Source organism: Zootoca vivipara, chromosome 4, assembly GCF_965207765.1.
Source record: "Zootoca vivipara chromosome 4, rZooViv2.hap1.1, whole genome shotgun sequence".
Taxonomy (NCBI): Eukaryota; Metazoa; Chordata; class Lepidosauria; order Squamata; family Lacertidae; genus Zootoca; species Zootoca vivipara.
In genome coordinates, this window is record NC_142587.1 from 62,066,038 (window position 1) to 62,080,720 (window position 14,683).

The 14,683-nt window shown below is 39.1% G+C and overlaps 1 protein-coding gene across 4 annotated transcripts in view; it reads left to right on the plus strand.

The window, feature by feature from the left end:
- The window catches only part of CADM2 (cell adhesion molecule 2), a 370,367-nt gene that overhangs the window by 246,347 nt on the left and 109,337 nt on the right, over positions 1-14,683 (plus strand). For all 4 annotated transcript variants that reach the window (XM_088667995.1, XM_088667996.1, XM_035116024.3 and 1 more), the window contains 2 exons: positions 2,840-2,992; positions 10,062-10,199. In XM_088667995.1, coding sequence (XP_088524121.1) covers positions 2,840-2,992; positions 10,062-10,199 — 291 coding nt within the window. The remainder of the gene's footprint in view (positions 1-2,839; positions 2,993-10,061; positions 10,200-14,683) is intronic.

Genomic DNA, 14,683 nt, shown 5'->3' on the forward strand with positions numbered 1-14,683 from the left:
AGGTAGAAAAAGCTTTTCAGCTGGATGGTCATTGTTGTAGTCACTTTTTTGTAGTAGTTGTTGTAGTCACAGCTGCTAAACTTATTCCTTCAGGGCTAATCAACAATTCCCTTTCTATATTGCTCTATTTAGCACTGTTTCATATTAGGGGGGGGGTGCTTATGTCTTTGATTACCCGATTCATTCATGAAATTGTCTATCTCAGCACAGAAGTGGACATGATCAAGATTGATCACATGTGTTGAGAGCACTAAAATAATTTATTTTCTATATGCTCTCTCATGCTATGTATCTTGGCTGCTATTTTATTAGTAGAACTGTCTGAGAGATTGATTCAGTTGCCTCCCTTCCCCAGTAGAATGGAAGGAAAGATTGCAAGGGTTTGTATATAGCTGGGAAAATACAACATCTCCAGAGTGGAGAATTTATTAACATTTTGCGCAGTTCTTCAGCTCTAGTTCTCCCAAATATTCATTTAACATTTTCCCTTATTTTCTCTTAATTTATTTCCTTACCAAAACAAAAATATATCATTTTGAATTTGATATTTTTAAGAGATTCTTTATTTTTTTAAAAAAAGACCTCTTCCCTGTCGTATCTCATTTTTCTGATGACTTGTCTTCTTCCAGTATGTATTTGCCTGGGGAATTCTTGAGGAAGTGATTTATGCATTTTATTAAAACAATATTTAGTGTGTAGGAGGAGTAATGGGTGCATCAGTTTCCCAGTGGTTTATATGCAAGGCAGAACTTACTGTGAAGTGGGCAATGCCCTGCTACCCTCCACATGCGGCAGCAGTCCATCTTTGACAGTGGTAGATGGCCAACAACTGCTTTCTGAGGGTGGGACTGCAGTCTTGCCAGGTTTTGTGGCACTACAGTTGACAGGTGTAGGGAAATCTCAGAAGCACCACCATTTATACAGGTGTGTTGCAAGTATGAAAATGTGGAACTTCTACCACTGGAGGTTGACCAGGAGCTGCTTGATATTATTGATTCACATAAGATGGCATTCACTTCACGTATAGACAACACAGATACACTCCCCACTTCCCTAAGTGAAGAAAACATCCAAGGCTAGAGCTCCTTAAACTTCAGTTCATTTCAGTGAGAGCCCTGAAGACTGAAAACATGGTTGTAACATTTGCTTTATTTTCAAATATACAAGTAGATCATGTGTGGATGTAAACAGCAGACACAACTACCAGGCAGCAAGCAAATTCCCTGAAGATTTGCACGTACAATCTACCAGCCAGCTCACATTTTGCTCCCTGACTGTACCCCCCTTCACATATTACTTGTATGAAAGGGGGAAACACACTATTCCCTACCCCATACTCCCAAGGACATGTGGCTCCCCCTGGTACTACCCTCAATATCCATGCATTGGTGAGATTGTCTGAATCAAAGAAACCTATGCAAGTATTTATTATTATTTTGTGTGTGTGTGTGTGTGTGTGTGTGTGTGTGTGTTTTCTTTAATATTTATATCCTGCCCCTCATCACACCTGAGTCACAAGGCTGGGCCACAACAATTTAAAACACAACATACAATAAAAGCAACTCAGTACAGTGGACGCTTGGGTTGAAAACGTGATCCATGCAGGAGGCACGTTCGCAACCCGCAGCGCCATGTCTGCACATGTGTGGGTCGCAATCCGGCGCTTCTGCGCATGCGTGAGTGCCAAAACCCAGAAGTAACCCGTTCAGGTACTTCCGGGTTCGGCGCAGGAAGCAACCTGAAGCGTCTGTAACCCGAGGTATGACTGTATACACTTTCAAGAAGAACCATCCTCCATCTATGTCAGTGGGAATAATCATGTACCTCGGTGCACATTCAGATATCTCTGCTTGTCCTATCTTCCTGCTCCTACTCATCTGCCACACTTATCTTCTCCTCGAATTTGTTTCAGAAAATTAAAAGAAATGCAACAGTTTATAACTATGTTCCTCATAGACATGGGGAAATATATTTTAATAATCCTCAAGCATGGGTTTATAATTTAGGCTGAATTTTTTCTTATGGTAGTGAGCCTATAAATGTGGCTGGGACTCCTTATGACCTCTGGATCCTGGGAAAGTGTATCCCTACCATCACCACCACCACCACCCAATTCCTGAGGCCCCAAAACACTAAAGAGTGGTCTCAAGGGCTCAAAAAACTATTCTCTAGCAATTCGTTTCTATCAGCTCACCATTTTGGGTGATTAACATGTAAGTTGGCAAGTGACACATATACACACTAATAAATAAGGGAAAGCAATATTGTTGTTGTTTCAAGATATATGATGTAATCTTGTACTAATGCTTGAGCCAAGCATACAGCCCCATGATCTGCTTTCAGGGGAAAACAATTGAATATAGTGGACCCGGAGTGCAAAACTAGCTAAACTATAGGTTTGGGTTGTGTGTTTTTAAACTGAACTGATTTGTGAAAAGAAACTCTCCCAGACACATAAAAAAATTCTAGACAATACAAGTGAGATGAACACCAGCCATTGCTGTTGTGTATCACTCAATGCAAAGTATGTGGTGATTTGTTCTGTGGTAATAATCCATTCAGGTTACCTACAAAGAAGACTATTTTGCAAAATTGCAGCTTTTGATTTCTTCTTGTTTTGTATTTTGATATTAAAGCAATATTTCATTTGTCTTGTCTGATATTTTCCAAACAGAGCATTTGTAAAACTCTGTGGTATAAATGGTGTGAAATTACTTTTTAAAAAACCCTGTGCCTAACATATTTCTACAACTTCACATTAAACCTGCTACATTGAAGATGGTATTACAATGTTTATTTATGAAATATTTTGAATATATGTTTTATTTTTGCCTTACAGCTTTGAGGGACAATAGGATTGAGCTGCTTCGAGCTTCATGGCATGAACTAACCATCAGAGTCACTGATGTGTCACTGTCAGATGAAGGGCAATACACCTGTTCTTTATTTACTATGCCTGTCAAGACTTCCAAGGCTTTCCTCACCGTTCTGGGTAAGCATAACAGGTTGAGAATACCAAAGAGAAAACCGTTGACAAGATAACTTATATAGCTTCTTATGAACTTCAGAGGATTCTGCAAAATATGGCTGCATTCAAATGTTGTGCTAAACCATGATATATTGCTACAAAAATGAGCCTGGTCTCATTTACCTACTTTCAGACAAGGTTGTAAGGAGGAGTTTGGAAGCTAACCACAGCAAGTCATCTGAATCAAAAACTGTGGTTTATTTTAACTAAATTTAGTGAGAACAAGCTAACTTGATAAACTATGCCTTGAGTTAACTTGCTTCTACTAATCATACTTACTTTGTCCAAGTTCAGGTGACGTGGCTCCCAAACTCCTCTTTGCAGCTGCACTAGGTGGAAAAGTGAAGTACACTAGCTTGGAGATAGGCTAGGCTCATTCTTGTAATGCTAAACTATATTTTAATGTTATGTCTGGACCAGCCTTGTATATTGAGTAGACACAGTGGCTATTATTGCTTTATACTGAGATTATCTGTAGTGAAAATTAGATTTTGACTACTGTAGCTTCTGGGCAGTGTGCAAATGACAAATTAGTGAATCTCCTAAACTGGCATAGTCAATGTGGTCTCCTCCTGATGCTGTAGACTTAAACTCCCATCATTCCTCATAATTGGCCATGCTTGCTGGGCTGGTGGAAGCTGTACTCCAACACATCTGGACTAACATTGTTGGATAACAAATAGAATAGCTTTAGAAACCCATTTATCTTTTCATTTGAAGGATAGGTAGGGACCATAACCCAACAGCAGAACACCTGCTCTGCATGCAGAAGTTTCTAGGTTCAGTCCCTAATGTCTTTAGTTAAAAGGATCAGGTAATATGAAGATACAGCATGATTAGATGATGAAATGAAAGATTCTCAATAATTGCTGAAAGTCAAGAGTATACAATGTTAGGCTAAATGGACAAATAGTCTGACGTGGTATAAGGGTGTGTCCTAAGTTAACACACATTGCTCAGAAAAGAAATGCAAGTGACTCATGCATTCATCTTTCACTGCCTTTCAGAATCTGTAAAACTGCAGTTTTGTTGCAGTATCTCGTAATCTGGGTTGATACAGAAAACACTGTACAGTCCAAGTACAGTCCACTGTACAGATACACTGTACAGTCCAAGGACCAAGGAGTTTGTTTGTTTGTTTATTTGTTTGTTATATGTGCTCTTTTTCTTACAATAATACTATATAGTGCACAGGGAAAGAAATCTAATGAAAAGGCACTAAGACCATCTATTTTATTCCTTGCTCCCTTTCTACTTTAACAGAAGTTCGCATTTCCACAGTGATGGTCAGCTTCTTTAACTTCTAAATATTCCACCTTTTTTAACACTTAAAGAAAAGCTATAAAGCAAAAGACTTGGGAAGTGACCCAGGAAATAGTTGAGGCATCAAGATGCATAAGAATCTATGAATGTTTGTGTCCACACACACACACACACCACACACACCTCTATGTGGCTAATACGTTATAAAAAATTGTCACGCTAATCCAGCCAGGCTATTCTACCTATGATATAAAATGTCTGTCAATGAACTACCCTTTTGGATGGAACACTATGTGCTTGAAAGCAAGCTGTGTGTGTGTTAATCCTGCACTGCATGTATACCATTGGACTGATGGCATCTATGGAGAATGAGGGTGATAATTGCAGGTACCTCCCCACCTCCAATATACACTGTCAGAGTTGCCAGTGCTGACCATCTGCTCAGGGACAGGGGGAGAACTTTGCATATAGCAGTTTATATATAGGCTGCTGTTGTGCATGGGGGTTTCTGGATCTTGTAGTTGCCCCCTGAGTTTGACATGCTCTTCTTACCTTTTCTTACTCGTCCCTTTTTTCTGTTTTTTCTCTGCTTTTGACTCTTTGTATATAGTAAGGTGAGAGTTGAATTTAATAAGGCTGATGTAAAATGTTCTGTGTGCCAGTAATATTAAACTTAATCCAGCCAGGGAATTGCTTTTGTGCCTAGGATATGAAATATGTGCCTCTGCTAGTTCCACTGAGACTATTTTACCTGTTTGACGTTAAAGGGGAGGGGGAACCAACTCAGAACAGAGTATTCCAGGATAAAGACAAACGCAGGTCAGTTTTCTATCTAAAGAAGCATACCTTAAGATAATAATAATAATAATAATAATAATAATAATAATAATAATAATAATAATAAACAGGTGGCCGTTTAAACTCAGTGTGTAATATGCCCCCACTATCTTTTTTATTTTAGGGAAAGCAATGTTATAAAAGGCATTTGTCAAGCTGTAGTTTTTCTCTCTCTTTTTTCGTAATGTAGGGGCAATTATCAAATCAGTTTACAAAATCTATTTTCCTGTAATTCGTTCGTGCCATCTTTTTAATAAGATAGGAAATGTCTGTATATATCAGTTCCCGTTTCAGTCTTTTAAATTATTAGATTTTAATGTTAGGGGTATTATTAAGGAGAACATATCACACATCTTGGAGAGAATTAATGCATTGAAAAAACTCTGCTGTTTCTTTCATGTGTTGACTATTGCTCAGGCATAATCAGCCACCTATGAATTTAGATATAAGTGTTGTTGTTTTTAAAAAGCTGAATGATAAAGTGAGGTGCATTGTAAATTATATCTGACTTCTGTCCAGTGATAAAGAGTCAATGAATTACATAAACAAGATTCTTAAAATAGTGTTGCCCTTATCACTACATTTTAATATTTTGTTGGAAGCCGCCCAGAGTGGCTGGGGGAACCCAGCCAGATGGGTGGGGTATAATTATTATTATTATTATTATTATTATTATTATTAATCACTGTGTGTGTTAAGAATGGATAAAAAAGGCAATGGAAGGATGTGAAGCAATACTATTGATATATTTGCACAGAAATAATTCCCATTCTGTTCAGTGAGGCTAACTTCCTAGTAAGCATTCTTAGGATTCTAACCTCAGGATCTTTACATTGGTTTTTAAATTTCCCCATCCATTTACGTGGACATTTGGTGGGATGTGTTTCATGCTTGTATTTTTTTTCCTGTGGTGTAAGGCTGCACTGGACGGTGTGTTGCTTCTGAAAGAGGCATATGCAGTCTGGGTTAATTTTAGACACAGGGCCAAGTGATAGTGAAGGTGTTATTTGGCACCAAGGTCTGGCCTCTGCCCAGCGTGCACTGTGTGACTTCTTGTGCCTTATAACTTACCTTACCTTACCCTCTGCTGCTCTGTGGTCTCCCCTGTCATTATCAGTGCATCTTGTTTTTGTTTTTCTATTTCTCACCATGACTGCCCTCCTTTTTGCTGTAACCTATTTTTGCTTATCACATCACATGCTTTTTCTATTCTATGTTTACCACATAAACTCCTTTACATCCCTGTCTGTCTCCTGATGCCATTGATCTGTCATCATTCATCTTCTGCATTAGCTATTTTTAACAATGGGCTTGCAACACTGTGGTAGTGTCTGCTAGAAGGAAATAACTCAGCACAATGACTAGCAGAATCTCTCCTTTAGTTGAAGAACCATTGAATTTAAGAGTCCAGCATTAATTTCAATGCACTGCATAATACCTAGTACAGTACTTGGAATAAGGAACTGATGTGAAATAGCATGGTATGGTTCAGAATGCTTACCTGGGGAGCTGATAAGCATGTCTGGGGTTTGAACAAATAACTGATGATCAATGGTCTAACAGAATATCTAGCTCAGACAGTTTGGGGGATGTATGAGGAATTCTCCAACAGGAAGATAACTGGTTGTTCCTTTCAGTAGAGATAGATGAGCAATACTAACAATTGGATATCTATGAAAATTTATCTGCACCTAAGATGCTAGTGTTCTGGAATGTAGAAATAACCACCTTTTGTGGGGAGTGTATCAAAACATCCACTTATTTGGAGAAGATATTCACTAAGAATTCTTCAGCACCTCTGGAAGAAAAGTATAGCTCAGGACTGTCTTGTGTGTGCACTCTAAATCTCCCCACCTTGCCATTTCCTTCTACTCTATTATTTTCTTTGTTAGTTATCTGTATTACTTCATTGTCTCCTTGTCTCAAAATCTCTGGGACCATTTTTCCATTTTTGCTTCACTCAAGGCTCCTATCCATCTTTCATTTCTATCACAACTGATGGCACCATGTTATGAACAGGGATGCTGGAGGAATTCGGTTTCTGACAATTCTCATACAAGCTGACTTGATCCACATCTCTAGGACTAAAGTGCAAATCATAATATAGCTGTCTATTTTTGTGTGGATTTTTCTAAAAATGCATATTAATGGAGAAGGGAGATGAAACATCTACAAGAGTTAACAGACCAGAAATAGATTTGCCTATCTCTGATTATAGGTCGCTAGCAGCCTCTTACCCAGCATTGCTTGGGACTTCTAAGAAAGACAAGCAATGAGTGCAATTTTGAAATCAGTCATTAAAATCAGTATGGCTTCCACATGTTCAGTCCATCATCTTGATTCAAAATGACATTCAACCACAGCTAACCATAGAAAAATCCCTGCTCCTTGATTTCAGGAACCATCATGCAAAATTTGGTTACAATATATTAAGAGGCACCCAAATGCATAGCGAATAAACAAACCAGCCTTCTAAAATACATAGTTGCTATTGATCAATTTCTCTCCTGAGAAATCTCTATGTGGGACAAGAAGCTACAGTTAGAACTGGATATGGAACAACTGATTGGTTCAAAATTGGGAAAGGAATACGACAAGGTTGTATATTGTCTCCCTGCTTATTTAACTTATATGCAGAATTCGTCATGCAAAAGGCTGGACTAGATGAATCCCAAACCGGAATTAAGATTGCCGGAAGAAATATCAACAACCTCAGATATGCAGATGACACAACCTTAATGGCAGAAAGTGAGGAGGAATTAAAGAACCTTTTAATGAGGGTGAAAGAGGAGAGTGCAAAATATGGTCTGAAGCTCAACATCAAAAAAACCAAGATCATGGCCACTGGTCCCATCACCTCCTGGCAAATAGAAGGGGAAGAAATGGAGGCAGTGATAGATTTTACTTTCTTGGGCTCCTTGATCACTGCAGATGGTGACAGCAGTCACTAAATTAAAAGATGCCTGCTTCTTGGGAGAAAAGCAATGACAAACCTGGACAGCATCTTAAAAAGCAGAGACGTCACCTTGCCTACAAAGGTCCGTATAGTTAAAGCTATGGTTTTCCCAGTAGTGATGTATGGAAGTGAGAGCTGGACCATAAAGAAGGCTGATCGCCGAAGAATTGATGCTTTTGAATTATGGTGCTGGAGGAGACTCTTGAGAGTCCCATGGACTGCAAGACGATCAAACCTATCCATTCTTAAGGAAATCAGCCCTGAGTGCTCCCTGGAAGGACAGATTGTGAAGCTGAGGCTCCAATACTTTGGCCACCTCATGAGAAGAGAAGAATCCTTGGAAAAGACCCTGATGTTGGGAAAGATTGAGGGCACTAGGAGAAGGGGAAGACAGAGGACGAGATGGTTGGACAGTGTTCTCGAAGCTACAAACATGAGTTTGACCAAACTGCGGGAGGCAGTGCAAGACAGGAGTGCCTGGCGTGCTATGGTCCATGGGGTCACGAAGAGTCGGACACGACTAAACGACTAAACAACAACAACATTGATCAATTGTAAACCATCTACTGCTATGTCTGCTTCTTCATGTTCTATCCCTGTTTTCTTCTCTTCTCCATCTCAGTACCTCCTAATAAAATGATTGTGCTTTGGGGGAGAACATAGGAATTATTTGTAATAATTTGTAGTTGAGTGAGGATAGAGGCGAAAAAGCAAGAAATGTGGAGTTAGGACAATAACATAGAATGCAGAGACAAGCCACACTGGCAAATAGTTAATAGAAAGGCTCCGTAGATACAGGCTCTACTTGCTGACAAAGCAATGAAAATGGAAAGTGCTGGGCTCAGCTTGACATGCTCTCACCTGCCCTGAGGCCCACACCTCATCACCTTCTGAACCTGTTGGTACATCCAGATTTGCTTCAATTGCTTGGCTGTCTTTCCACAGTGCACAAAAGTCTCTGAGCTCCAGCTGCACACTGAGTCCAATTTCATGGTCTGCATGGAAATTCACTGTTTCTATGTAGTCCGTGAAATCATAATTTATACAGGATATAAATTATGATTGTATGGTTTGATCAAAACCACACTATGATCTACAGAAGGATATCAGTAAATTTTAACTTCTTATAACTAATTAGACTGGAATAAGTATAACTTTTGTATGGCCTTTCTTTCTGTATTGCTAGCTCAAATCATACTGTAAAGCTTTAAAATATTAGCTTAGTTAATAATATAGGTAAAGGGTAAAGGGATCCCTGACCATTTGGTCCAGTCGCGGATGACTCTGGGGTTGCGGCGCTCATCTCACTTTACTGGCCAAGGGAGCCAGCGTACAGCTTCCAGGTCATGTGGCCAGCATGACAAAGCCGCTTTCTGGCAAACCAGAGCAGCACACAGAAATGCTGTTTACCTTCCCACCAGAGTGGTACCTATTTATCTACTTGCACTTTGATGTGCTTTCGAACTGCTAGGTTGGCAGGAGCAGGGACCGAGCAACGAGAGCTCACTCCATTGTGGAGATTCGAACTGCTGACCTTCTGATTGGCAAGCCCTAGGCTCTGTGCTATAGATCTTTTTAAATGCCAGCTCCAATTTTCTGAAAGTTTATTTTCAATCGACATATTTCACCCCCAAACCTCATATTTAATGTTCTTGGCTTTTACTTCTCAATGATAGGCTTAAAATCAGGAATCCATTGGTTCAAAACTGAAAAAGGAAGTCTGAAAAATTGTTCTAAGATTCAGAATGCTTGTTTAGTGGGGGAGAAATTTATGCAACTCTTATGTTGGATATGTAGTGCTTGAATTTTAAAAATGGTAGATTAGTGTCACTAAACTTGATATTGTTGAAATAAATGTCTGTACCGATAAAAATTGTACTAATCAGTAATGCCATTTTACCTCTCTGCACTGTTAAAAGCCTTTAAAACAACTTGTATGGTATCAACATTATAAATCAATTTTGTGCTTTTTGCTAGGTGTTCCAGAGATTCCTCAAATTAGTGGATTTATTTCACCGGTTATGGAAGGTGACAGGATGGAGCTTACATGCAAAACGTCTGGTAGCAAACCAGCTGCAGATATCAGATGGTTCAAGAATGACAAAGAGGTGAAAGGTATTGTTCAGAATTGCATATTTCATTTATAAGAAACAATTGTTAATTAAACATGCAAAGAAGTGGATTTGATTTGCAAAACTGTTACTGCTCCATTCCTGGTAGATAATCAAAGAGTAATCAAATGAATTTTCTAAGCAAATGCTCATGCTGCTATGAGTGGGTAACCCAATTCTTAAAATCATTGGGACAGAAGGCACCTCAAAGTTCATCTAATTCATCCCTGCAGAGGAAGAAACCTGCTACTGCACTAGATGGGTGACCATCTAGCCTTTGCTGAAAACTTTCTGATGAAGATGGGTATCTGAAGAAGTGTGCATGCACATGAAAGCTCATACCTATGACAAACTTCGTTGGTCTCTAAGGTGCTACTGGAAGGATTTTTTTATTTTGTTTTGATGAAGATGAGTTAACCATCTTCTGATTCCTTTGCTGGTGAGGAGAGTCAAGGCTCTATGTATCAGTGTCATCTTTCCCACACCAGCCTAGGGTTTGCAGCACAATTCTCCCACAGTAATTCCACACAGTGGTGAAAATAATGCATGTACCTGATAACCAACAATCACAAATACCAAGTACACAGGTTGGATAGAAATGTGTCGGGTCACTCCTTCACTCCATATATGTCTCTGTTTTTCCACCACCACCACCACCACCCTTTTATGTCCTTGGCCTATGTAGCTGCTTCTTTGCTCTGGCTGGGTGGAGCAATCACTACATCCCTTTTTACTTCTTCCTGGCAGATTAAGTCACATATATTCCCATTAGAATTAGCTGGTGCCCATTGGGGTTGCAGGTTAGGACAACTGTCAAACGGTAGGGAGAACCAGCTCCCTGTTTTTTTCCCCCATCCTCCTGTGTTGTAAAGGTACAAAACATACTTACAGAATGCAATACTGTAGAATTAATGAACAGATATTCAGTAGTTTTCTCAAGTACAGACAAGCCACAAAATATTGGAACCTGCACCAGGCATAGAAATGACTAGTCATTAACTCTGCCACTACACCAAGCTTTAAAAGTCAATTTCACCAAAAGCAGAATGGTGACGCTCGGAGTCCATTAACTTGCCCAAGAAACAGAGCCTATGCATGGTATCAAAGCAATTCACAAAAAATCCCTTTCACAGAGGGCAAAGTGGTGAGGCAAAGAGTTCAAATCCGATCCACACCTCTTTTACATACACATGTATCCCTTCATACTCTAGCTGCCTAGGGGGTGGAGAAAAAACTGAAGGTAAGAAAGTAGAAAGACTTGAAGTAAGCAGGAAAGGGAAGGAGGGAGAAAAGGGGGAGAGAGAGAGAGAGAGAGAGAGAGAGAGAGAGAGAGAGAGAGAGAGAGAGAGAGAGAGAGAGAGAGAGGAGGCAAAATAAACAAAGGGGGGGAAATGGGCATGGGAGACAATAAGGAAAATGGCTGCTACTTTATCACACTTTCTACACGCTGAAAAATCACAAAGCAATACCTACTGCTTTGTTGTTGTTTAGTCATTTAGTCGTGTCCGACTCTTCGTGACCCCATGGACCATAGCACGCCAGGCACTCCTGTCTTCCACTGCCTCCCACAGTTTGGTCAAACTTGCCTATTCTCTGGTTGTTTTCTGTTCCCAGTGCACACTGGATCACATTGTCTGCTGTCTGGGCACTTAGTAATTGAGTCGGTGTCTGTGAGCATTCTTCATTAAAGAAAACTACAAAAGAAATTCATAAAAGCAATAAAATAGGAAAAGCAAAACAGCATTCATGCAGCGGCAAATTTAGCAGACAAAAACTTCATGATCAGTTCATTATAATGGCATTAAAACACCTCAGTATGGTAGACCAAAAACAAAGAAAGTAAAAATGTCTTCATTAAATGAAGGTCAAGATGGTCAAATGAACCTCTGGAATCAGGGAGTTCCATAGTCTGGACATCGTCACAGAAAGGCCCATTTCCCACACACCAGCCAACCAAACAAACACATATTCATCATAGTAGTGACACAGGAAAGGGCTTCAATAGCCACTTTTAAAGCCAATGTATTTAAATTAAAGGCAAAGCTTATTGTGTGTCTTCTCACACATAAAGGCCATTTCACAGTTTGCATTTGCAGAAAGCAGACCTCCTTGCTGTACTTTTTGCGCTTATTTGTTAAAGCAAACACTTGGAAAACTAACATGGAAAGAAGATGCCACGAGTATACAAAGGCTTCAGAAGAAAGGTTGGATGAGATTTATCATGGCTCTACTGTTGATTTATCTGCCTTGAGAGCTTATCAAATTGTTAGCATTCCTGAATGAGAGTTCAAAACTACAATATCAGGATTAGATAATTAGGTATATAATAATATATATGTATAATAATGCATTGCCTGTTGGAGGAGTGCTGATATTTTAACAGGAACCATGGACAGATCTTATTATGTACATTACGTTCCCAATATATTAACCTATTGAAGGATATGAATAAGTGATTGAGGCACATGTTGCAAGACAAAATATGTTGAATACTCAGCATTTTTACAAACTACAGTTTAAAATGGTAACATTGTTAAAATTTCTTCTGACAAACAACAACCATATAAAGTGTTTTAATGCAATCTTGATTTTCTCTCTGCTTTGCAATTTCTTTCTCTATGTGTCTGCTTGCTGCCAGAAACACAAGTGATCATGTTACATTGCTGCTGTAATTTTTAACACCTCTTTTGCAATAATGTCTCAATCTAGCTCTTTCCTTAAAATATTCCATTAGAATCTGTGAGTGTGTCAAAATTGTATGGCATTAGTTGGCCGCGAAGCTTCTCCAAGCAACGTTGCAGAAGTAATCAGCTAAAACCATTAATCTTTATTTAATACCCACCAACACTGAGTAATGTATAATACAACCAATACTAGCATATTTAGAAAAAGAAAGAGAAAAAAAGACTATGGATGCTGCTCGAGAGAATTTCCTCATTCTCCCCACCCCTGCAACATTTCCTGCCATGCAATATTTCTAAATCAAAATCAGAAGATAGTAATGGAGAAAGAAATATTAATTTTGTCAACATTAAAATGTATCTGAATTCCCATGGCCAAAATATGCATACAGAAAATACGCATTATCCTGCATCATAGCTGGGGGACGTACCAAGCAATTCTTGCCATTCTTAGTTAATAAGCCAGGCTGAACTGAGCATTAGCTTTCACACCATAGTTCATACAAGGGAGGAGATGCAAGTAATTTCCCTGATTCTAGCTGTTGGAAGAAAAATCACATATTCCCAGCTGCAGATAATAGATCAGAGGGAAGCGGGGTGAGTTATGCCTTTACTGTTTCAGGCATTGCACACTTAAGCCTGTTGGAAAGATGTGGAAGGATTTGCAATAGCCTGGCACCCTGGGCAGTAGTAAGTCAGTTAGTACTTTGAACAAGCAACTAAATATGATGTCCAGAAAGCTGGCCAGCATTTTGAATTAGAAAGTATGGTAAGAAATACCCTGGCCTAGCTTAGTGGTAAGAGAGCTAATTTTTAAGGCAAGAAAGCAAACCTCAAAGCTACTTGCTCCCTCTCTTACAGCAGAAACAATACTCAGTTGAGCTTTTTTCAAATGAGCAACAATAATGCTAGCCTCTGAATTAGCATGCTAACAAACATGAGAAGAGTTCAGAAAATTCTACTCTGTCAACGTTTCCTTAGCTGCAAAAAAATTCAGGGGAGTCTTGCAGACACAAGAAAACAATCACTTTAGAAGGAAGAATAACAATCTTCAATGAACTCTTTCTCTTAGACCTCCCACTGCCTTGATATAATGTAGACTCACTTGAAAATATCTAGCTGCTAGCTCATTAAGATAACTTAGACAGGACACTCAATTCCATTTTTACTACTGTCTAATTCTTTAAAATGGCTGGTCACTTCATGCTGGGAACCCTGACCGTGCAGTTCTATACAAGTTAGTTCAACAGGGCTTACTTCCAGATAAATGGATATATAATTAACAGTCTGATATGTTTGTTTACTTCAGACTTGTGTTTCACATTTCTAGATACTGATGAGATAATTTGGATCAGTAAAAAACTTTCCTTCTTCTCTGCTTTTACACCCCTGTAATCTGGTCAGACAGGATAGTTTATCACTCACAAAGTATCAGCCACCAGAAAGTGCCAGAATGTTGATATTGAGCTAAATGATGTCTACACATTCTCTAGTCCACTCAATCAGGACAGAGATAATTTGGTGCCACAACCAAAAATTTACCTTTCTACTGGGGCCTTTTTGTAGTAAAAATGATCTATAAGAGGGCAGAATCTCAATTCTCAAATCGTAGGAAACCAGATATATCACTATGGCACTATTTTCTTGAGACCACCAGCGTCTCTTCATGCAAAGATGCCTAAATAATGTCCATCTCATTCCTAATATGTCCAGCCCCTACACATTAGAGACCATCACAAATTTCTATTTCAGAGTAGGGGTGGATATGCCATATGCATTGTTTTCTATCCACCTGACTTTCACAATG